Here is a 26,461-nt window from a genome sequence, read left to right on the forward strand (position 1 = left end):
GCAGTCGCCACTACACATTGAATATAGCTGTGCTTTATGTACAGAATCTACATTTATCTGCTGCAACAGCTGTTTTGAGATGATTGGTGGGGGTGTAGGGTATTGGCCACCCACCAGTCTAAACAATACATCATCAATATCTTAAGAAAGGACAACCAGACAACCACTTTAAGGCTATGTTCATATGATGTGGGTTTGTTGCGGATTCACAGCGTTTTTTTTCTGCTCGGAAATGCAACAAAAACACAAAGGATTACTAAAGCAATGTTAATCAATGGGAATCCAGAATTGTTGTGCACATGATGCAGAAATTTCCATCCGTATTTGCAGCGTTTTATTTTCCACAGCATGTCAATTCTTTTTGCGGATCTGAAGCGTTTTTCACCCATTGACTTCCATTGAGACACTGAAATCTGCAGCAAAACTGCAGGTATAAAAATGTTTGCGGATTTGGTGCAAAAATGCAGCAGAGTTGTCAAAGAAACTGTTGTCAGAAGGAGGAAGAGTGTGTGGGCGGAGAATCGAGCCAGTTTTGGTTGAAGCACATCAACAATGGAGGTTGGACTTGAAAATGGCATTCTTTTATTTTTTTAAATATAACTTTATTACGCAAGCAAATCCGCAAACAATTCCACATACCAATCTGCATGAAAATCCGCATCAAAAACGCATAAAATCCACACAAAAAACACGTAGAAAACTGTGCAGAAATTTCCGCAAGCAAATCCGCAACGTGAGCACATAGCCTAAATGGTTGTCTAATATTTTTTACTTCTGTAGCACATTGTTCACCTGTCTCACTGCTTCCTGCTGGCCGGGGAGCAGTTTGCTCCTGAAGATTCAGATCCAGAGCCATGATCACACTAGTGGTCTGAACTGTGCAGTCTCCCATTCTGCAAGCAGAGGCAGTTTTGTATTTGCAGCATAGCAAGGGCACAAGGGGATCATGGCTGACTGGTGAGAAAGTGATCCTGCCACATTCAGAGCTGTGCTTGTGCAATTTTACAACCTCCATAAGATAATGCATAGAATATAATTCTTTTTCAATACTTTAGTGTCTTTTTATATTTTATAGCCGCGATGTATTAGGTTTTATATAAAGTGAATACACATTACATCTTCTCGTTGTTTGACGCTTTAGATTAACAATATCAAAATGAACAAGAAGAAAACCACCAATAGCGTGACGGTGCAGCGACAAGTCCCACTGCTCGCCTTTGTGGTTGTGGTAGTAGAAGTCGCACGTGTTGTAGTACTAGTACTATTAGCAAGCGTTCCAGTGGTGCACTGATATGTGATCTCAGTTTGGACGTCATTGGAAGTGAAGGTTATGTTGCTTCTAGTGCAGTAGCTACTTGAGGCACAACCACGAGTGATGCTAAGAGTAGTCTGCAAACCTGTAAAACAGAAGAAAACAAGGTTTTTATTGACAATATATGATATTTGATGACATACATAAATAGATAGATGGATGATAGATAGATAGATATATGATAGATAGATAGATAGATAGATAGATAGATAGATAGATAATAGAGAGATCTGCAAGGAGTTTGTATGTTCTCCCCGTGTTTGTGTAGGTTTCCTCCAGGTACTCCGGTTTCCTCCCACATTCCAAAGACATACTGATAGGGATTCTAGATTGTGAGCCCCATCGGGGGCAGTGCTGATAATGCCTGTAAAGTGCTGTGGAATTAATGGCACTATATAAATGAGTAAAATAAATAGATAGATGATAGACAGATTATAGATAGATAATAGATAGATAGATAAATAGATAGATAATAGATAGCTAGATAGATAATAGACACATAGATAATTGATAGATGGATAATTGGTACATAATAGACACATGTAAAGATATATAATTGATAGCTGGATAATAGATAGATGATAGATAATAGATAGGTAATAGAGTTGAGCGAAACGGGTCGAAAAAATTCAAAAGTCGCCGACTTTTGGCAAAGTCGGGTTTCATGAAACGAAACCCGACCCTAGGATGAGGTCGGCCACGAGGTCGGCGACTTACGCGCCAAAGTCGCGTTTCAAAAGTTTGTTTTGCGCTCTTTTTCAGCCAATCAGGATCCACGGACACTGTGGGCAACGTGATGACCTAGGCACGGGTCACCACCATCTTTCAGAAGGGCATGCAAGTGATTGGCTTGCTTTGGTGGGCGTCACAGGGGGTATAAAAGGGCGTGCACGCCGACCGCCATCTTACTTCTGCCGATCTTAGTATAGGGAGAGGTTGCTGCTGATTCTGTAGGGAGAGCGTTAGGCAGGGAAGAAGACAAAAAAACTGCTTCTGCTGCTAGCGATTTGGCCTGCACAACACACAAGTCACTGTGTGTGCAGTGCAAGGGGAGGCTATATAGTGGTGTATCAGTGGTGTTGGTTGTTGGGCTGCCTTTTAAGGCTTCCTGACACGCTGGCATTGCTGTTTACCCACTGCTCCGCAAACTGCTTTTTTAAAAGCAATCCAATCTCCCTTATCCTCTAGTCACTTTTGTCACAGCTGTGCCATCGAGCGTGTCACATAGCGCTCAGATATCAGTGGGCCTCACACAATCCACAAGTGTCCAGTGTCCAAAAGTGTGCGCAGAGATTCAAAATCTCCATTATCCTCTCGTCACTTTGGTCACAGGCAACTGTGCCATCGAGCGTGTCACATAGCGCTCAGATATCAGTGGGCCTCACACAATCCACAAGTGTCCAGTGTCCAAAAGTGTGCGCAGAGATTCAAAATCTCCATTATCCTCTCATCACTTTGGTCACAGGCAGCTGTGCCATCGAGCGTGTCACATAGCGCTCAGATATCAGTGGGCCTCACACAATCCACAAGTGTCCAGTGTCCAAAAGTGTGCGCAGAGATTCAAAATCTCCATTATCCTCTCGTCACTTTGGTCACAGGCAGCTGTGCCATCGAGCGTGTCACATAGCGCTCAGATATCAGTGGGCCTCACACAATCCACAAGTGTCCAGTGTCCAAAAGTGTGCGCAGAGATTCAAAATCTCCATTATCCTCTCGTCACTTTGGTCACAGGCAGCTGTGCCATCGAGCCTGTCACATAGCGCTCAGATATCAGTGGGCCTCACACAATCCACAAGTGTCCAGTGTCCAAAAGTGTGCGCAGAGATTCAAAATCTCCATTATCCTCTCGTCACTTTGGTCACAGGCAGCTGTGCCATCGAGCGTGTCACATAGCGCTCAGATATCAGTGGGCCTCACACAATCCACAAGTGTCCAGTGTCCAAAAGTGTGCGCAGAGATTCAAAATCTCCATTATCCTCTCGTCACTTTGGTCACAGGCAGCTGTGCCATCGAGCGTGTCACATAGCGCTCAGATATCAGTGGGCCTCACACAATCCACAAGTGTCCAGTGTCCAAAAGTGTGCGCAGAGATTCAAAATCTCCATTATCCTCTCGTCACTTTGGTCACAGGCAGCTGTGCCATCGAGCGTGTCACATAGCGCTCAGATATCAGTGGGCCTCACACAATCCACAAGTGTCCAGTGTCCAAAAGTGTGCGCAGAGATTCAAAATCTCCATTATCCTCTCGTCACTTTGGTCACAGGCAGCTGTGCCATCGAGCCTGTCACATAGCGCTCAGATATCAGTGGGCCTCACACAATCCACAAGTGTCCAGTGTCCAAAAGTGTGCGCAGAGATTCAAAATCTCCATTATCCTCTCGTCACTTTGGTCACAGGCAGCTGTGCCATCGAGCGTGTCACATAGCGCTCAGATATCAGTGGGCCTCACACAATCCACAAGTGTCCAGTGTCCAAAAGTGTGCGCAGAGATTCAAAATCTCCATTATCCTCTCGTCACTTTGGTCACAGGCAGCTGTGCCATCGAGCCTGTCACATAGCGCTCAGATATCAGTGGGCCTCACACAATCCACAAGTGTCCAGTGTCCAAAAGTGTGCGCAGAGATTCAAAATCTCCATTATCCTCCCGTCACTTTGGTCACAGGCAGCTGTGCCATCGAGCGTGTCACATAGCGCTCAGATATCAGTGGGCCTCACACAATCCACAAGTGTCCAGTGTCCAAAAGTGTGCGCAGAGATTCAAAATCTCCATTATCCTCTCGTCACTTTGGTCACAGGCAGCTGTGCCATCGAGCGTGTCACATAGCGCTCAGATATCAGTGGACCTCACACAATCCACAAGTGTCCAGTGTCCAAAAGTGTGCGCAGAGATTCAAAATCTCCATTATCCTCTCGTCACTTTGGTCACAGGCAGCTGTGCCATCGAGCCTGTCACATAGCGCTCAGATATCAGTGGGCCTCACACAATCCACAAGTGTCCAGTGTCCAAAAGTGTGCGCAGAGATTCAAAATCTCCATTATCCTCCCGTCACTTTGGTCACAGGCAGCTGTGCCATCGAGCGTGTCACATAGCGCTCAGATATCAGTGGGCCTCACACAATCCACAAGTGTCCAGTGTCCAAAAGTGTGCGCAGAGATTCAAAATCTCCATTATCCTCTCGTCACTTTGGTCACAGGCAGCTGTGCCATCGAGCGTGTCACATAGCGCTCAGATATCAGTGGGCCTCACACAATCCACAAGTGTCCAGTGTCCAAAAGTGTGCGCAGAGATTCAAAATCTCCATTATCCTCTCGTCACTTTGGTCACAGGCAGCTGTGCCATCGAGCGTGTCACATAGCGCTCAGATATCAGTGGGCCTCACACAATCCACAAGTGTCCAGTGTTCTAAAGTGTGCGCAGAGATTCAAAATCTCCATTATCCTCTCGTCACTTTGGTCACAGGCAGCTGTGCCATCGAGCCTGTCACATAGCGCTCAGATATCAGTGGGCCTCACACAATCCACAAGTGTCCAGTGTCCAAAAGTGTGCGCAGAGATTCAAAATCTCCATTATCCTCTCGTCACTTTGGTCACAGGCAGCTGTGCCATCGAGCGTGTCACATAGCGCTCAGATATCAGTGGGCCTCACACAATCCACAAGTGTCCAGAGTCCAAAAGTGTGCGCAGAGATTCAAAATCTCCATTATCCTCTCGTCACTTTGGTCACAGGCAGCTGTGCCATCGAGCGTGTCACATAGCGCTCAGATATCAGTGGGCCTCACACAATCCACAAGTGTCCAGTGTCCAAAAGTGTGCGCAGAGATTCAAAATCTCCATTATCCTCTCGTCACTTTGGTCACAGGCAGCTGTGCCATCGAGCGTGTCACATAGCGCTCAGATATCAGTGGGCCTCACACAATCCACAAGTGTCCAGTGTCCAAAAGTGTGCGCAGAGATTCAAAATCTCCATTATCCTCTCGTCACTTTGGTCACAGGCAGCTGTGCCATCGAGCCTGTCACATAGCGCTCAGATATCAGTGGGCCTCACACAATCCACAAGTGTCCAGTGTCCAAAAGTGTGCGCAGAGATTCAAAATCTCCATTATCCTCTCGTCACTTTGGTCACAGGCAGCTGTGCCATCGAGCCTGTCACATAGCGCTCAGATATCAGTGGGCCTCACACAATCCACAAGTGTCCAGTGTCCAAAAGTGTGCGCAGAGATTAAAAATCTCCATTATCCTCTCGTCACTTTGGTCACAGGCAGCTGTGCCATCGAGCGTGTCACATAGCGCTCAGATATCAGTGGGCCTCACACAATCCACAAGTGTCCAGTGTCTAAAAGTGTGCACAGAGATTCAAAATCTCCATTATCCTCTCGTCACTTTGGTCACAGGCAGCTGTGCCATCGAGCGTGTCACATAGCGCTCAGATATCAGTGGGCCTCACACAATCCAAAAGTGTCCACTGTCCACAAGTGTGTGCAGAAATTCTAAATCTCCCCTGTCCTATAGACACCTTGTACCTTGTTTTACATTACTATATAGTTTGTTGGATTTTGTCTACATTTCTACCAAAAATGAGGAAGGCTGGTGGAATAGGCCGTGGAATTGGGCGGGGGTTGGCAGCTGGTAATGATGGTGTTGGTGGTGGATCTGATGGTAGTGGCAAGAACAAAATAGGACCGAATGCAGGAGGTGCTGACCCTGCGTCATCGTCTGTCTACATAAGGCCTCGAACGCTTAGTTTTCTAGGAGTTGGCAAACCGCTTTTAAAGGCAGAGCATCAGGAAAAAGTTTTGTCTTACATTGCTGACTCAGCCTCCAGCTCTATCGCCTCCTCTTCTTCAGTTGTAAAAAGTAAAAGCACTGAGTCGTCATTGGAGGCTCATGTTCATGAACCACACCTTTCCTTGTGTCCTTCACCCCAACCAAGATTGAAGGATGATGCAGGCCACACTACTGATTACTCCATGGAGCTGTTTTCACATACCATGCCTGGATTATCAAGTGAAATGGTGAATTACCCAGGCCAAGATGAATCTGACATGGAGTGCACTGATGCACAGCCGCTGATGGATGATTCTGCTGGTACATTCACTCAGAGCACTACATTGTCCTCGCAGTGTACAGAGCCAGATTTTGACCCTGATGAGACTCAGGTGCCCCTTCCCGCACACTATACCACCATACACGGTGACACAGAGAAAGGTGCACATGACATAGAAGAGGAGGTGATGGATGACCCAGTTGTTGACCCAGATTGGCATCCATTGGGGGAAGAGGGTGCTGCTTCCAATAGCTCAGATGAGGAGCATCCACAGCAGACATCGACATCGCAACAGCTGTTATCTGGCAGGCCCGGAGCACTCCAAAGACAGGTTCCAAACATCAAAAGAGTTGCTGGACAGCTTGTCCAGAGGGTCAAAAGATCACAGCGTGCTAGGCCGCAAAATGTCTGCCAAAGTAGGAAGAGTGCAGTGTGGCACTTTTTTGAACAAAATCCTCATGATCAGGCCAAGGTTATCTGTAAGAAGTGCGCAAAGACCTTTAGCCGAGGGAAAAATCTGAAAAATTTGAATACCAGTTGCATGCTTAGACATTTAACCACCATGCACTTGCAAGCGTGGACACAACACCAAACCTCAAGTGCCACATGTGCAACTGATCACAACGAAGGTAGTCAGCAACGCTACATTGTTTCCCCCACTGTAAGCCCACCGGTTAGCACAGCAGCAAATGTTGAGGTGTCGTTGCAAGGCCACAGCAGTCAGGGAATCCCACTGTTATATCAACGAAAGACTGATTCTAGGCCATCAGAAAGAACACCAACTCCATCACCATCATCAACCCTCTCTCAGTCCGCCCTGTCCACCGCTACTTCCACCATATGCAGCTCTCAAGTCCAGCTCACCCTCCCAGACACTATGAGTAGGTCAAGAAAGTACTCAGTCTCTCATCCGCGTACACTGGGTTTGAACGCCCATATTGCCAAACTAATCTCGTTTGAGATGATGCCCTTTCGGTTGGTGGAAAGCACAGCTTTCCGCGAACTCATGGCCTATGCAGTACCACGCTATGACCTACCCAGTCGCCACTTCTTCTCTCGCAAAGCCATCCCAGCCCTCCACCATCATGTGAAAGACCGCATTGTCCATGCACTCAAGCAGTCAGTGAGCAGAAAGGTGCACCTCACAACTGATGCATGGTCCAGTCGGCATGGCCAGGGCCGTTACATGTCCATCACTGCGCACTGGGTTAATGTGGTGGATGCAGGGTCCACAGGGGACAGCGGTGGTGGGACAGTGCTGCCTAGCCCACGGTATAGGAAACAGTTGGCTGTAGGCGTTCGACCCTCCTCCTCCTCCTCCTCCTCAGAAGCGAAAGCTCGTCCACAGAGCGCAGTCGTACGAGCACTCCATCTGCAGCTGCCACTGTTGCACACGATGTGTCCCCCTATCGAGCAGCTAGTGGAAAGCGTCAGCAGGCTGTGTTGCAGATGATGTGTTTGGGCGACAGACACACCGCCGAGGTGCTGGCCGAGTACTTGAAGCGACAAACTGAGTCATGGCTGGGCAATGTACATCTTGAGGCAGGCAAGTCGTAAGAATGAAAGACAGCAAAATGTGCTGGAGTGGGTTATCAAAATCATAGTGATTTAGATGTGTTGGTAATCACAACCAAGATTCCAGCACATGAATGGATAGTACAGAACACACTGCATATAACCATAGCAACTGACGAAAAGCAGTGAAAAAGTCCTCATATCACAAGGTAAAGTGCAAAGTAGGTTTTTATTGAAAGGTGAAACAAACAGAACATGGCTAAAAAGTGACATTGGTAGGAAAAGAAAGGTTCGGGTGACCATGGCAGCTCCAAATAAATAGTCATGAGAAATACATGAACATTGTGAAGTGTCTAACTGTCTAAACATAAATAATGTTTGCCCATGGTCGTGACCATAACTACAGGGAAAAAATTCCTACATGAATGATGACAGGCAAAAACATACAATATGGTAATAAAGGAGGCACTTACACAAGAAGGAGCAGCAAGGGAGACCACAGCCGTACCCCAACGCGCGGCGTTTCGGCGATAATGCCTTCCTCAGGGGGCATGTGTAACTGCTGACAAAGGCCCATTATATAGGGGAAGTGAAAGTGAAAGTAAAATCATGCCCAGGATCAAGACACACCCACCCATCGGTCACAGCTAATGCATCTTGAGGCAGGCAAGGTAGTTAGTGATAACGGGCGTAATTTTGTGGCAGCCATAGCCCTTTCAAAACTCAGCCACATACCTTGCTTGGCTCACACCTTGAACCTGGTGGTGCAGTGCTTCCTCAAAAATTATCCGGAGTTAACAGCCCTGCTCCAGAAGGTGCGAAGACTGTGCGCGCACATCCGCCGGTCGCCTGTACACTCCGTTCGTATGCAGAAGCTGCAGCGATTGCTCCACCTTCCCAACCACCGCCTCATTATCGACATTGCAACAAGGTGGAACTCCACCCTGCACATGGTGGAGTGGCTGTGCGAGCAGAGGCAGGCCATAATGCATTTGTGGGAGGATACACGGCCAGGCACTTTGAGAGCAGACATGGAGTTGACAGGCGTGCAGTGGTCGAAGCTGAAAGACCTTTGTAAAGTCCTTCAGTGTTTTGAGGAATGCACATGGCTGGTAAGCGCAGACGACGCCATCCTAAGCATGAGCATCCCACTTATGCGTCTGCTCATGCAAACTTTGACGCACCTTAAGGAGCACACGTCTGCAGCCAATGTTGATGAGGAGGAAGAGGAGGAGGGAATCCTTGATGACATTCAGCCATTGTCTGCTCAGGGACCTCTCCTGGACGAGGTGGAGGAAGAAGAGGAGGAGGATGATGGGGATGATTACTTAGGGGAGGAGGATGCATCTCGTGGGGCAAGTGAAAATGTTGGCGTGGCAAGGTCTGGTACAGGGTTTGTGCGTGACTGGAGGGATGTGGATTTGCCAGAAAGTGCTCCTCCACCCAGCACTCGCAGTGCATCATTGACACCGGGAACATTGGCCCACATGTCAGATTATGCCTTGCGGATCCTAAAAAGGGACCCCCGCATTGCCAAAATGATGAACGATGACGACTACTGGTTGGCCAGCATCCTGGATCCACGCTATAAAGGCAAATTACAAAACATCATGCCACAGGAGAACCTTGACCTAATATTGGCTAATAAACAAGCAACTCTGGTAAATCGGTTGCTTGAGGCATTCCCAGCACACAGCAGCGGTGATGGTTCTCACACGAGCCTTACGGGCCGGGGGCAGCTTGGCAGAGGTGTTCGTGGTGCACACAGCAGAAGTGGCATTGGAGACAGGGGTTTCATGACATTGTTGTGGACTGATTTTTCAAATACCGCTCACACAACTGGTAATACTGCATCGATGGAAAGTGACAGGAGACAGCAGTTGTCAACTATGGTTACAAACTACTTTTCCTCCCATATCGATGTTATCCCACACAGGTCATTCCCCTTTGACTATTGGGCCGCTAAACAGGACACCTGGCCTGAATTGGCCCAATATGCCTTACAGGAGCTCGCTTGCCCAGCTGCAAGTGTGCTATCGGAAAGAGTCTTCAGTGCAGCTGGATCAATCCTGACAGAAAAAAGGACCCGTCTGTCAACCCAAAATGTGGATGATCTAACCTTCATTAAAATGAACCACGCATGGGTTTCCAAGGATTTTGTCCCACCTTCCCCTGATGACACATAGGGTGACAGAAAAATGGCTTGCTTTGGTCCACCTCTTCCTGGTACTTCACCTATTTCGCCTTTTGCATCAGCTGAATGTCCAACATCAACATATGCCACTTTCTAAAACTCCCTAACTGTGCTGCCTCCCCCCCCATGGCCGGGGTCACCACCTAGCGCACGACACCGTGCGAGTGCCGTTGCCCTGGACAGGTGGGTAGGCCGACTCTTGGGCGCGGGCACTGGCACAGGGTCCCTCATAGTGCAATCAAGTGTCTCTGACGGTGGTGGTGCACACCCGCCGTCAGACACACCGCTGTACTATGAGGGGCCCAGTGCCAGTACCGACGCCCACGAGTGGGCCCCCCTTGCTTGGGCAGGGCACCAGCATTTGCAATCTTTACCTCTCCCTGCTCCTCCGCTGTGTAATCTGGGCCGTCAAATCCATACTGTGCCTGACACCGTCTGAGCCTGCCTCCTGAGACATATATTTTGAATGTGTACGCTATCCATACATGTTATCCGGGGATACGGTACCCTTTCTAACCTTTGTGCAATCACGTGCAATCCATACTGTGCCTGACACCATCTGAGCCTGCCTCCTGAGACATATATTTTGAATGTGTACGCTATCCATACATGTTATCCGGGGATACGGTACCCTTTCTAACCTTTGTGCAATCACGTGCAATCCATACTGTGCCTGACACCGTCTGAGCCTGCCTCCTGAGACATATATTTTGAATGTGTATGCTATCCATACATGTTATCCGGGGATACGGTACCCTTTCTAACCTTTGTGCAATCACGTGCAATCCATACTGTGCCTGACACCGTCTGAGCCTGCCTCCTGAGTCATATATTTTGAATGTGTACGCTATCCGTACATGTTATCCGGGGATACGGTACCCTTTCTAACCTTTGTGCAATCACGTGCAATCCATACTGTGCCTGACACCGTCTGAGCCTGCCTCCTGAGACATATATTTTGAATGTGTACGCTATCCATACATGTTATCCGGGGATACGGTACCCTTTCTAACCTTTGTGCAATCACGTGCAATCTATACTGTGCCTGACACCGTCTGAGCCTGCCTCCTGAGACATATATTTTGAATGTGTACGCTATCCATACATGTTATCCGGGGATACGGTACCCTTTCTAACCTTTGTGCAATCACGTGCAATCCATACTGTGCCTGACACCGTCTGAGCCTGCCTCCTGAGACATATATTTTGAATGTGTACGCTATCCATACATGTTATCCGGGGATACGGTACCCTTTCTAACCTTTGTGCAATCACGTGCAATCCATACTGGGCCTAACACCGACTTAGCCTGCCTCCTGAGACATATATTTTGAATGTGTACGCTATCCATACATGTTATCCGGGGATACGGTACCCTTTCTAACCTTTGTGCAATCACGTGCAATCCATACTGTGCCTGACACCGTCTGAGCCTGCCTCCTGAGACATATATTTTGAATGTGTACGCTATCCATACATGTTATCCGGGGATACGGTACCCTTTCTAACCTTTGTGCAATCACGTGCAATCCATACTGTGCCTGACACCGTCTGAGCCTGCCTCCTGAGACATATATTTTGAATGTGTACGCTATCCATACATGTTATCCGGGGATACGGTACCCTTTCTAACCTTTGTGCAATCACGTGCAATCCATACTGGGCTTAAACACCGTCTGAGCCTGCCTCCTGAGACATATATTTTGAATGTGTACGCTATCCATACATGTTATCCGGGGATACGGTACCCTTTCTAACCTTTGTGCAATCACGTGCAATCCATACTGGGCCTAACACCGTCTGAGCCTGCCTCCTGAGACATATATTTTGAATGTGTACGCTATCCAAACATGTTATCCGGGGATACGGTACCCTTTCTAACCTTTGTGCAATCACGTGCAATCCATACTGGGCCTGACACTGTCTGAGCCTGCCTCCTGAGACATATATTTTGAATGTGTACACTATCCATACATGTTATCCAGGGATACGGTACCCTTTCTAACCTTTGTGCAATCACGTGCAATCCATACTGGGCGTGAGAACGGCTGGCGAGCTGTTAAGCAAGCTACAGCACCTGTCCAGACAAGTACAGGGATTCCCTAGCGAGGAGACTTATTTGATTGTTTTCAATGTTGGGACAGCAATTTTTGGGGAGCACTATACTCTGGAGAATGATAGATGGGGCCCACCATACACTGGAACATTCCAAAGGTGGACATCAGACACTGGAGCAGCATTTACAGGGCCCATTATACACTAGAGCATTAGAAATGGGGCCCATTATGTTTGGAGCATTATTTGGGCCCATAAGACATTGGAGCTTCATCCATGGGGACCAACATATACTGTAGCATTATGTGGAGCTCATCATATACTGTTTCAAACATTATATGGGACCAATGATTCTGCATGGAGAAATAGATGGGCCTCGTCATGAGATGTAAAAAGTGAGGTATTTTTCATTGTACTATACCACTATTTATCTGCCGTATCGGAGCATGATGAGTTGTGGTATGTGTTAAAGGGGCGCTGTTTCGCCCAGGGCACATGAAAACCTGCAGCCAGCCCTCCCCCCCCCACAACTTTAGCCAAATAACCCCCATTTTTCAGTGCGTAACTTATATTATGAAGTTAATTAAGGTTGACAAGCTTAAGTAAGAAGAATTGATGCTTTTGGCATTCAAATGGGCACTGTAGGTGTGTTTCCTGTCCTCCTCTCACTGCCGACTTTTGTTCCCCATTGACTTACATTGGGTTTCGTGTTTCGGGACGACCCCGACTTTTCCCTATAATCGGACGATCTTGCTCGACCCGACTTTTGGAAAAGTCGGGTTTCACGAAATGAAACGCGACCCTAAAAAACCAAAAGTCGCTCAACTCTAATAGGTAATATATAGATAATAGACAGATGGATAAATAGATAGACGATAGATAGATAGATAGATAGATAGATAGATAGATAGATAGATAGATAGGAAAATGGGAAGCAGCACTCCAGATTTAGCAAAAATATAAAAGTGAACTTTATTAGGCCTATATGGTGTGGTGGAATGTTTCAGCTTCAAAAGCCTTTTTCAAGCAGTGAAGAAACAAGTGGATGCAAACATATAAATAGTTGCATGGTAATGAGGTACAATTAACATAATAATTGTAAAAGATCATTTTATAAATGAATATTTTCACATTTTCATATAATACATGCTGTCTAGTCATATCAAAAAAGTGCCTGTGCTATAAAGTGCAAGTGGCTAGATGACTTACAGTAAAAAAGCATGTATTGCTAATTGTGCTGCAAGTGAAATCATCTGCATCGCATTAATATCTTATCACTCACCCAAGTGTGGATTGCCATAATCACCATTTTCTTTGAATATACACCATAGTTGGTGTGTTTGGGAGATGACCGCGCATGTACTGTGCATAATCTTCCTGTCACTAGCCGCTAAGGCTAGGTTCACATTTGCGTTTGATTCCTCTGCGTATCATCCGCATTTCCAAATGCATGCAAACGCATGTTTTGGCAGCGGTTTTATCTGCATCATCTTACGCATGTTGGCAAAAAAACACTGCGTTTACATTCGTGTGTATGTGTTTTTGCATGCATGCAGTAGCTTTTCCTTAACATCAGACACCCAGTAGGCGTGTCTCATGGGATTTCTATATATATATATATATACAGTGGGGCAAAAAAGTATTTAGTCAGTCAGCAATAGTGCAAGTTCCACCACTTAAAAAGATGAGAGGCGTCTGTAATTTACATCATAGGTAGACCTCAACTATGGGAGACAAACTGAGAAAAAAAAATCCAGAAAATCACATTGTCTGTTTTTTTTCATTTTATTTGCATATTATGGTGGAAAATAAGTATTTGGTCAGAAACAAGCAATCAAGATTTCTGGCTCTCACAGACCTGTAACTTCTTCTTTAAGAGTCTCCTCTTTCCTTCACTCATTACCTGTAGTAATGGCACCTGTTTAAACTTGTTATCAGTATAAAAAGACACCTGTGCACACCCTCAAACAGTCTGACTCCAAACTTCACTATGGTGAAGACCAAAGAGCTGTCAAAGGACACCAGAAACAAAATTGTAGCCCTGCACCAGGCTGGGAAGACTGAATCTGCAATAGCCAACCAGCTTGGAGTGAAGAAATCAACTGTGGGAGCAATAATTAGAAAATGGAAGACATACAAGACCACTGATAATCTCCCTCGATCTGGTGCTCCACGCAAAATCCCACCCCGTGGGGTCAGAATGATCACAAGAACGGTGAGCAAAAATCCCAGAACCACGCGGGGGGACCTAGTGAATGAACTGCAGAGAGCTGGGACCAATGTAACAAGGCCTACCATAAGTAACACACTACGCCACCATGGACTCAGATCCTGCAGTGCCAGACGTGTCCCACTGCTTAAGCCTGTACATGTCCGGGCCCGTCGGAAGTTTGCTAGAGAGCATTTGGATGATCCAGAGGAGTTTTGGGAGAATGTCCTATGGTCTGATGAAACCAAACTGGAACTGTTTGGTAGAAACACAACTTGTCGTGTTTGGAGGAAAAAGAATACTGAGTTGCATCCATCAAACACCATACCTACTGTAAAGCATGGTGGTGGAAACATCATGCTTTGGGGCTGTTTCTCTGCAAAGGGGCCAGGACGACTGATCCGGGTACATGAAAGAATGAATGGGGCCACGTATCGTGAGATTTTGAGTGCAAACCTCCTTCCATCAGCAAGGGCATTGCAGATGAAACGTGGCTGGGTCTTTCAACATGACAATGATCCAAAGCACACCGCCAGGGCAACGAAGGAGTGGCTTCGTAAGAAGCATTTCAAGGTCCTGGAGTGGCCTAGCCAGTCTCCAGATCTCAACCCTATAGAAAACCTTTGGAGGGAGTTGAAAGTCCGTGTTGCCAAGCGAAAAGCCAAAAACATCACTGCTCTAGAGGAGATCTGCATGGAGGAATGGGCCAACATACCAACAACAGTGTGTGGCAACCTTGTGAAGACTTACAGAAAACGTTTGACCTCTGTCATTGCCAACAAAGGATATATCACAAAGTATTGAGATGAAATTTTGTTTCTGACCAAATACTTATTTTCCACCATAATATGCAAATAAAATGAAAAAAAAACAGACAATGTGATTTTCTGGATTTTTTTTTCTCAGTTTGTCTCCCATAGTTGAGGTCTACCTATGATGTAAATTACAGACGCCTCTCATCTATTTAAGTGGTGGAACTTGCACTATTGCTGACTGACTAAATACTTTTTTGCCCCACTGTATATATATATATATATATATAGACACACTGCACTGTGGAAATCCTCATCTTTGGCTGCTGTATCTAGTTGCAAGATGGATCTTGACCTGGACAGCTTCTTAGAAGATCTGGATTTACAACTGAAGTTGGCTGATGCCTTTGCTTTTGCTTGTCAAGAACACAGAAGAAGAGAACTGTCATGATCCCAGTGCAGGTTTTTGAGCTGTACGTCAGGGGTTAATGTCTGGAGCTCAGTGTAGGTTTTGACCTGCACACCTGGGGTTAATCATTGTGGCCTCTCTATGGTTCTGGGAAAGCTTCTTAAACCCCTGGGAAGCTCCAATCCCTGTGAGTTATACTTTTGCCTTTGGCTGAGTGTGGTGACCTCTGTGTGCCTGTGCCTGTTTGTTGTTATAGCTTGTTAATATGGTTCTGACCCGGTTCTGTTCCCCGTTGTGAGTTTGCCTGTTGATTCTTTACTTCGCTACCCTCCCTGTGTATGACTCATTGCCTGTGATCTGACTACTCTCTGCTCGCTCCTCTTGTACCTTGCAGCTATCTCTGTGTATGACTCATTGGCTACGTCCTGACTATCCTCCCTGTCTATGCCCCTTGGTAACTTTGTCTCGCAGTTACCCTGCTAGGAGTTCTCGTGCAGCTCCTAGCTCTCTGGGGTTTAGGCCACGCCCCCAGCAGTCATGCGCTTCAGGTCCTGCTGTTCTGAAGTATGCACCTACTCGGCTGCTGCCCGCTCCACAGGTATCTTTGAGCACAGTTCGCTTTACTCAGGACACGCACACTGGCTCAGGGAGCAAGTGCAGTGCGGTGTTCCTGATAAGAACGACTGAGGAGACATCATCATCGCCATTGGCAACACCCCATCCTTGAACTCCAAGAGAGCCATGGAGCCTACCACTCTTTGTACAGCTAGCTGCAGCAAAACCTGGAGAAGTTTTTAAACTACACGAGTATGTTGCAACAGAGTTTCCATGACTTGCTGCTACATGACCAAGGATCCATCGCCAGGCAGGACACACAGCTCCGTCGAGCAATTCCTGCCGAGGAACGTCTCTTGGTCACCCTGAGGTACGTAGTGTTGAAAAAGAAACTCCTGTCACAAATATTCCTAACCCTACACTATCCCTAACCCTATCCCTAACCCTAACCCTAAGCAGTGTACTGATTCTTGCTTTTCCTTTTTATTTTCCGCAGGTTCCTGGCTACTGGAGAGACATTGTCATCGTTACATTTCCAATTCCGGATTGGGGTATCCTCCGTTTCTGGGATTATTGTAGACACTTGTCATGCTTTAGTTGGCATTCTGCAGCAAGAATTCCTCCCCCAACCCACAAGTGAACTCTGGATTGAAAATGCTTCCAAATTCCAGGAAATTTGCAATTTTCCTAACTGTGTGGGGCTGTGGATGGCAAACATATTAGGATTATGAAACCAGCTGGAAGTGGAACAGAGTGCTTCAATTAGAAAAAATATTTTTCCATAGTTCTAATGGCTATTGCAGATGCTGATTGTAGATTTGTTGCTGTGGACATTGGCTCAATTGGATGAGGCAATGACTAGCAGATGTTCAAAAACTCAGACATGGGCCAACGTCTGTATGGGAATAATTTTAATTTTCCGCCACCACGACCTCTGCCTAACACTGATGGACTGCCAATGCCTTTTGTTTTTGTTGGTGATGAGGTGTTCCAAATGTGTGCCGACCTCATTAAGCCACACTCTAGTAGAAACTTAAATCACACAAAAAAAATTTTCAACTACAGACTGACAAGGACACAAAGAACTGTGGAGTGTGTATTTGGATTGCTGGTATCGAAATGGCGCATTTTGTGCACATCCACTAACCTAAAAATCGACACTATTGACGAGTTTGTGACAGCATGTGTTGTTCTGCAAAACTACATATTGGTAAAAGAGCGACCAAGCTTACAACCTGAGGGACCTGCTACATTGCATGATTACCAACTTCACCCTCTGAGAGCCACAGTGGAAGTTGCCCCGATAAGGGATAGGTTTGCCGTTTTCTTTGTTTCAGATAATGGACGTGTGGCATACCAAGACAAAATAATTTAAGCTGCTAAATTAAATGTACCTCTTATGTTTTGTACCTGTTATGTTTAAAACATACCTGTAATGTCAAATATTAACATACCTGTTATGTGTGATGTTAACATGTAATGTAAAAAATTATCCCTAATGTTTGCTGAGTTATATACAGTGGGGCAAAAAAGTATTTAGTCAGTCAGCAATAGTGCAAGTTCCACCACTTAAAAAGATGAGAGGCGTCTGTAATTTACATCATAGGTAGACCTCAACTATGGGAGACAAACTGAGAAAAAAAATCCAGAAAATCACATTGTCTGTTTTTTTTTCATTTTATTTGCATATTATGGTGGAAAATAAGTATTTGGTCAGAAACAAAATTTCATCTCAATACTTTGTGATATATCCTTTGTTGGCAATGACAGAGGTCAAACGTTTTCTGTAAGTCTTCACAAGGTTGCCACACACTGTTGTTGGTATGTTGGCCCATTCCTCCATGCAGATCTCCTCTAGAGCAGTGATGTTTTTGGCTTTTCGCTTGGCAACACAGACTTTCAACTCCCTCCAAAGGTTTTCTATAGGGTTGAGATCTGGAGACTGGCTAGGCCACTCCAGGACCTTGAAATGCTTCTTACGAAGCCACTCCTTCGTTGCCCTGGCGGTGTGCTTTGGATCATTGTCATGTTGAAAGACCCAGCCACGTTTCATCTTCAATGCCCTTGCTGATGGAAGGAGGTTTGCACTCAAAATCTCACGATACATGGCCCCATTCATTCTTTCATGTACCCGGATCAGTCGTCCTGGCCCCTTTGCAGAGAAACAGCCCCAAAGCATGATGTTTCCACCACCATTCTTAACAGTAGGTATGGTGTTTGTTGGATGCAACTCAGTATTCTTTTTCCTCCAAACACGACAAGTTGTGTTTCTACCTAACAGTTCCAGTTTGGTTTCATCAGACCATAGGACATTCTCCCAAAACTCCTCTGGATCATCCAAATGCTCTCTAGCAAACTTCCGACGGGCCCGGACATGTACAGGCTTAAGCAGTGGGACACGTCTGGCACTGCAGGATCTGAGTCCATGGTGGCGTAGTGTGTTACTTATGGTAGGCCTTGTTACATTGGTCCCAGCTCTCTGCAGTTCATTCACTAGGTCCCCCCGCGTGGTTCTGGGATTTTTGCTCACCGTTCTTGTGATCATTCTGACCCCACGGGGTGGGATTTTGCGTGGAGCACCAGATCGAGGGAGATTATCAGTGGTCTTGTATGTCTTCCATTTTCTAATTATTGCTCCCACAGTTGATTTCTTCACTCCAAGCTGGTTGGCTATTGCAGATTCAGTCTTCCCAGCCTGGTGCAGGGCTACAATTTTGTTTCTGGTGTCCTTTGACAGCTCTTTGGTCTTCACCATAGTGGAGTTTGGAGTCAGACTGTTTGAGGGTGTGCACAGGTGTCTTTTTATACTGATAACAAGTTTAAACAGGTGCCATTACTACAGGTAATGAGTGGAGGAAAGAGGAGACTCTTAAAGAAGAAGTTACAGGTCTGTGAGAGCCAGAAATCTTGATTGCTTGTTTCTGACCAAATACTTATTTTCCACCATAATATGCAAATAAAATGAAAAAAAAAAGACAATGTGATTTTCTGGATTTTTTTTTCTCAGTTTGTCTCCCATAGTTGAGGTCTACCTATGATGTAAATTACAGACGCCTCTCATCTTTTTAAGTCGTGGAACTTGCACTATTGCTGACTGACTAAATACTTTTTTGCCCCACTGTATAAACTACCTTCCCTTAAAAATAAAGTGTGTTTGTGTCATACCTTACGTCAAAAATAAAGTGTGTTTGTGTTGATGGCGGCACATGAAGATTAAAAAAAACCACAAGATAAAGTGCTAACAAAATGCAACTTTTATTTTAAACACTTTTACAAAAAAATGGTTAAGGTTGGGGTGATTTGTTTTTTCTTCAGGGTTTACGTGAGAGTGAAATGGAGAGGACCTTGGGGGAGTGGAGCTGTGAGGATTGGGTGGTAGTTGATGAGGAAGGGGTTACAGGAGAAGGGTCTACAGGGGAAGGGGCAACAAATTGAAGGATTGGATCAGGGTTGGCAGTGGAGACATTGGGGATAGATGACAAAGTGGAATCATGGAAATCGATAGACAAACTGAAATGAACAAACAGAGACACAAGGGAAGGTAGTGACAAATTGGTAGGTGAGGGCGGAGGTGGTGGGTTCAAGGTGAGCAGATTTTTTTGACTCCTGGTTTTAGTCCTGATGCCAAGATTTTTTGGACCTCACTTTTCTTGGCTGAGTGGGAGTGCTGGGCTCTGTAGGAGTCATCTGGCATGGTGCTGGACTGGGTCGCATTGTGGATACTGCTGGCTGCAGGAGTGCTGTAGTGGGCAGGTGTGGTGGAATGGGTAGGGGTGCTGGCCTGGCAGGGGTGCTGTAGTGGGCATGGGTGGTGGACTGGGCAGCATCGTTGATCCTGCCGGCTGCAGGGTTGAAGGACTTGGCAGTGTGGTCGCTCGGTGAACTGGAAGCGGTGGTGGTGGCGGATAGTTCAGTGCTGTGGGAGCTGGATAGTAGATTGGCTGCTGGTAGTATCCTCCGGTCAAGGTGATTGTTGACTTCCTTGAACCCACTCTTCACTCTGTCAGCAATCAACCTAACCCCATCCTGGAAGACCAAGCTTAATTGCAGAAACTCGGGCATGCCTGACCTCTCCCAGGCCCTCTGCCACTGACGAGAAGACCCAGCAAAAGCAGAGGCAGAGGCAGAGGAATCTGTCGATATCGCTCTCTCACAGTCTGCCTCTTTCCCAGCCAGTGAAGCCTTCAAGGTTGCTCCATTGCTGGTGGATGACTAGGACTGCGTCTGTTCAGTGGCTGGTAGATGAGGGGCAACTTCAACCGAGGATGATCCAGGTTGTGTGGTGCTGCTCCAGGTTCTGTGTGGAAATGAGAAATACTTTAGTGCAAAAATCAAGGTTGTGTTGTGCTGCTCCTGGTTCTGTGTATGGAAAAAAAGTAAACAGTAGTAAAAAGAAAAAAAAAATTATATACTTACATTTGCTGAGCACGGGCAGGCCTCAGAAAGGCAAGGTCCCGGTGGTACTTGTATTTGCGGAACTTTGCAGCAGAACCACTTTGAACCCGAAGCGCCTCTCTCATGTCCTTGTTGAAGTGGTCCTTCATTGAGCGCCAACGGATTTTGATTTGCTTCACTGTAAAGGGGAAAAAAAAATTAGAAAACCATGCACATCCATTCACAGGTTCACTGCCGGTCTAGATCACATTGCAATACTTACCAAAATCAGTTCTGGCTCGCGGCGTGGCACGGTCCCAACCAGGCAGCAGCGATGTTGCCACTTCTTCCCAGATCCGTAGCATCACCACATTGTCAGAGTGCTGACAGTCACAGGTGTCCTGCAACGGTACTCACTCTTGCACAAGATGAATAAGTTGCTCATTGTCTATGTCGAGTGTGGCTTCTTCCCATTGTGAAACCTATAGATATTATTGAAACAAAAGAATTTTAAGTAAAACTGAAAAAAAATTGTAATGCAACTCTGATGAAAGGAGACATACACCCCGTCTTTCCTCCTGAGACACATGAGCCCGACGACCCTGGGAAGAATCCTTTCCACTGGACTGCTCATGCTCTTCATCACTGCCAGGTACCTGTAAAGAAATTAAATGATTTAACATGTGTAGTATTGCCAGTCAATACATACCAAAAACCAAACTGTATAGCAAATGTGGTTACATAATCTTTGTCCGGTCCACCCTGGGAAGAAGTCTGTTCTTCACTTCATTTTGAAGAGCAGGCAGCAGTCAAGTGAGACACTACAGAAAAGAACAGAAGAAAAATTAAACTTGTAAAGATCCAAAAACAATGTAGAAGAAAAAAAGGACAGCAATACTTACATTACAGGCAGTAGTCCAACACCACAACAGTCAGCACAGGACAGAGACAGACAGCAGCAACAGGAGACAACCACAGCACCAGGAGACGAAATGAAGATATCCTCTGCAACAGGAGACACCCACTGCACCAGAGAGAATCGGCCAGTCTACAAGGAACAGAAAAAGCATTCTGAGAGACAGACATTTCCAAAGTTTCTATACTTACATAGACAGTGTTGTCCTCACCACGACAGAAAGCAGCACCAGGAGATGAACTGGAGAAACCCGCTGCACCAGGAGCCAACCAGGAGCCAATCACTGTACCAGATCAGTCAAAACGTCTGAAAGTAACCAGAAAAAAGTACAAACAGCAGTGAGGGAGGATGATATTTTCTAAGGTTCTATACTTACATAGCCAGTGTTGTGGTATTGACCAGCATCCAGAGAGTTATGGCCTTGCTATGTCCACACTTCCTTTTATAGAGCTCTCAATTATCAGGTGATTGAATCACTTCCTGGGCCAACGCAGTAAAAAAATGCATGCGTATAGAACGCATGTGCGTACGCATGTTATATTTGGTCATGCACAACATATCTGGCTGTTTCTGCACCCATTGGCTTTCATTGAGTCAGGCAAATCCGCAGCAAAACTGCAGGTTTAAAAAGATCTGTGGTTTTGCTGCGGAGTTGCGTGCGAGAAACGCTGCAGAACAGGAGGAGGAAGAGTGTGTGGGTGGAGACAATGTGTGTGGGCAGAGCTATGTGTGTGCAGAGTATGTATGCTGGTCTGTCTGCTGGGGTCTGTGTATATGTGTGCGGGTGTCTGCTGGTGTCGGCGGGGGTCTGTGGGGCTGTGTGCGTGCGGGTCTGTGTGTATGTGTGTGTGTGCGCTGCTGTCAGCAGGGGTCTGTGGGGCTGTGTGTGTGTGTAAGGGTCTGTGTGTAGGCAGATCTATCTACTGTATCTATAGATCTATCTATCTATATATCTGTGTGTGTAAACATTATTCTTCAATGGAGTATGCAAAAGAAGAGGTTGGACAAGGAAATGACATCACAACTCATTTTTTTTTAAATATATCTTTATTCAGCTTACAAAAACGCATGAAATCCACATAAAAAACGTATAAAAACGCATCAAAATCGCATCTATTTTGCTCCGAATTTTAAATGCGCTTTTTGCCAAGAGATGCAGAATCTGCACAGAAAATTCCACAGGTAAATCCGCAACGTGTGCGCATACCCTTATAGCACAGGCACTTTTGTGATATGACTAGACAGCATGTATTATATGAAAATGTGAAAATATTCATTCGTAAAATGATCTTTTATGATTATTATGTTAATTGTACCTCATTACCATGCACCTATTTATGTGTTTGTATCCACTTGTTCCTTCACTGCTTGAAAAAGGCTTTTGAAGCCGAAACGTTGCACCATGCCATGTGGGCCTTATAAAGGTCACTCTTATATTTTTGCTAAATCTGGAGTGCTGCTTCCCATTTTTTTATTTCTGTATATTTGGCAAGTTTATGGATTAGTTGCTGGGAGGCCGGTGCACCCACTTGATTGCATGTGCTGTTCCATCTTTTTTTCTAGATAGATAGATAGATAGGTCAATAGATTATATATAGATAGATAAATAATAAATAGATAATAGATAGATTATATATAGATAAATAATAGATAGATAATAGAAGATAGATACATAGATTCATAGATAGATAATAGATAGATAGATATTAGATAGATACATGATAGATAACGGATAGATAATAAATAGATAATAGATAGATAATATACAAAAAGGATAATAAATGATAGATAATAGATAAATAATAAATAAAAGAAGATAGATCATAGATAGCAAATAGAAAGATAATAGATGTGTAAGGGGAAGGAACTAGCTAGGCATGTCTCCTCCGTGATGGATCCGCAACCATCGGGGCTGTCATCTAAGTTGCAGGGGGGAAAGCTTAAAGCACAAGACTGCTCCCTGTACTCGGGAGAAGGGGGTGTGATCAAGTTGAGAAAACGTTCGCACGCTAGGATTCAAACAGTTTGGGCGGGAACGTTGAGCGTGCAAGACACCTGTGAGGTAAAATCTGCTGAGACGTGACTGGGCAGAGGAGAGCAGAGCCTGGGATGGCATAACGCTTTGATTGGAGACTATCAACTGCCTATCCCGGTCGCAGGGGTTGCATGGATGCAGATTAAGGTCCGCGGCAAAGACCTGGGCTGCAAGGGAGTGGTGTTAACTGCTGGCGACCCTGTGCAAGGACATACTGTCACACTAGGAATGAATGTATTCAAAGTGTTTGGAAGTCTTCTTATTAGCGAGTCTCCGAACTTGTTCTTAAAACAATGGAGCTCACATATGCCACAAAGGAGAGTGTTTCAGCAATTGATCTGGATGGCCCAGGCACAAGAGGTCTCATGTGAAAGAAAGGTGTTGAGAAAAGTGATCATTCTGGCTACAACCAATCTAGACTTACCTCCGAGTCAAAGTGTGTTGTCATTACCTGTCCGAGCTTGCAACCCACTGGAGGGGGTAGAGGTACAACTAGAACCAGCTACTGTGGAAAATCTACCATCAGGGCTCTTAGTAGCTAGGACATTAGCTACCGTGCATGATAGAAAGGTACCCGTGCGATGTGTGAACTTATGGGAAGACACTATGACACTTACTGGCCATCCAATTAAAGGCAATAATGGAAGATCCATGGACTGTAGCTATGGAGACAACCCCTGTGTTTGAACCACAACCATAGAAAATGAGGCATCACATCCTAGAACAAACCTGGGCTGAGTTGACAGAGTTCACACCACAGCAAGTGGAAACGATGAAGACCGTACTAGGACATTATCAGGAAGAGTTCGCTCAACACAAGGATGATTTCGGTTGTACAACTGCCATCGCACACAGATTCCAATGGGTAATGCTGCGCCTGTGAGAGAGCGATATCGACAGATTCCTCCACAAATGTACCAGGAGGTAAAAGGAATGCTCACACAAATGCTACAGAACGGTGTCATGCGAGAGAGCGAAAGCCTGTGGGCTGCACCCATTGTCCTAGTGCGGAAAGAAGACGCTACCCTACGGTTCTGTGTGGACTATCGTAAATTAAATGCCTGCAAGGTGCAAGATTTGTATCCACTACCCCGTATTGAAGAATCTTTTTCTGCTCTGGGGAACGCAAGATACTTCTCCACTCTAGACCTGGCTAGTGGGTCCAGGCAAGTGCCGATGTCAGAGTATGACCGAGTGAAGACGGCCTTTATACTACCTATGGTGCGAGTTCAACCGAATGCCGTTCGGATTGGTTAATGCTCCTGGTACTTTTCAGCGACTCATGGAAAGATGTTTGGGAGGTCTAAACTTTGAAGCTACTCTCATCTACCTGGATGACATAATTGTGTTGGCCCCCACCTTCAAAGACCACTTACAGTGCCTTGAGCAAGTTCTCAGCGGACTCCAGAAGCATGGGCTACGAGTGAAACCATCTAAGTGTCACCTGTTCCACACCCAGATTGAGTACCTGGGGCATGTGGTCTCCGCAGAAGGTGTTCGACCGTCCCGTGAGAAGATTGCAGCAGTGCAAGACTGGCCTACCCCGAGAACCGTAAAGGAAGTTCAAGCCTTCTTAGGGCTAGCTGGGTATTATCGACGGTTCGTGAAAAACTTCACCCACATTGTGAATCCATTACTAGAAGTGCTGAAAGGAATACCAGCAAGAGCAAAAATCAGGTAATTCAGTGGGGAGAGCACCAGGAGAAAGCATTCCAAGCCTTGAAAATGACTCTGACAGAAGCCCCGGTCCTGGCCTACACTGATTTTTCTCAACCCTTCATTCTCCATACAGATGGGAGCTTACATGGGCTCGGAGCCATACTGTCGCAGATCCAAGATGGGAAAGAGAGGGTGATTGCCTATGGGAGCCGTTCCCTCCATGAATCTGAAAAGAATCCAAACAACTACAGCTCGTTCAAACTAGAATTGTTGGCACTGTTATGGACCATGACAGAAAAGTTTGTGGAATACCTATCTGGGTCTGAGGTACTGGTGCGCACGGACAACAACCCACTGGCCCACTTGGAGAACGCAATGTTAGGGGTTCTGGAGCAATGTTGGTTTGCAAGAATGGCCAAATACCAGTACAAAATAGCCTACATTATCCAGGGTTTCATATAAGCAACCCGGCCCTAACAGAGATGAAGAGCTGGAGGCTGACGAAGTGTTGAAGTTCCAAGGATCTGCCAGGATCTTGGCAGCTACGGGGGAACAAGATCGGGCAGAATCTCAGTAAGGTGTGCTGGGACAGCCCCGTGATGAGTGGGTACGGATTCAGCAGGAGGATGGAGAGCTCACCCGACCTCTGCAGTGGATGGCCTTCAAACAACTACCTAGCCAGGAGGAAAGAGAAAACCTGTCTCCTGATAAGAAACAAATCCTACGGAAATGGGAGAGGCTCAACCTAAGAGAAGGATTACTGTATAGAAAAGTCCAGCTACAGCGGGCCCTGACTGTCACTTGGTAATCTGTTACATCAAGTGGTCACAGAGGCACATGAAAAAGGGGCCCACTTTGGTCAGAAGAAAATCTTTCAGTGGTTGCAGAGACTGGTGTACCATCCACTGCTAAAAACGATGGTGGAAGAAGTATGTCGACTCTGTAGGAACTAAATGTCTCATGTGTTTTTCCTACATTTCAAAAGCCATTACGCTATTCACACTTCTTGTACTGTATTTCACATTGATATGCCTTAATGCAATTGAGTGCAACCTCATTTTGACTCTGTAGGAACTGTCAGCTGTTTAAACCTCTGGAACAGAGAGCTCCCACACAAAAGGTCGTAACCTCCGCCCCATTAGAAGTGTTGATGGTTGACTATCATACAATAGGCCCAGCCAAACAAGGGTATGAACATTGTTTAGTCATGGTGGACCACTTCACTAAGTTCACTGTTGTGACCCCTACTCGGGACCAAAATGCCCAATCTGCAACTTACGCTATCTGCAAAAAATTCATTAAAATATATAGCTGCCCAAAAAGAATTCACTCAGACCAAGGTGCCTGTTTCTTAGGGCGAGTCATGGAGGAGCTACACCATTTGTATTGAATTGAGAAATCCCTTACAACACTCAGGGCAATGGAGCATGTG

At 45.9% G+C, this 26,461-nt stretch overlaps 1 protein-coding gene across 1 annotated transcript in view; it reads right to left on the bottom strand.

Annotated features, from left to right (window-relative positions):
* Positions 1 to 711: 711 nt before the first annotated feature.
* LOC141084887 (phospholipase A2 inhibitor NAI-like) overlaps positions 712 to 26,461 on the bottom strand; it is a 122,751-nt gene continuing 97,001 nt past the window's right edge. Inside the window, exon 5 of the mRNA XM_073569842.1 lies at positions 712 to 1,397. Within this exon, the coding sequence (XP_073425943.1) occupies positions 1,138 to 1,397 (260 nt within the window). The 3' untranslated portion in view covers positions 712 to 1,137. The remainder of the gene's footprint in view (positions 1,398 to 26,461) is intronic.

This window comes from Dendrobates tinctorius, unplaced genomic scaffold (assembly GCF_039654945.1).
Source record: "Dendrobates tinctorius isolate UK_male_01 unplaced genomic scaffold, ASM3965494v1 ptg000028l, whole genome shotgun sequence".
NCBI lineage: Eukaryota > Metazoa > Chordata > Amphibia > Anura > Dendrobatidae > Dendrobates > Dendrobates tinctorius.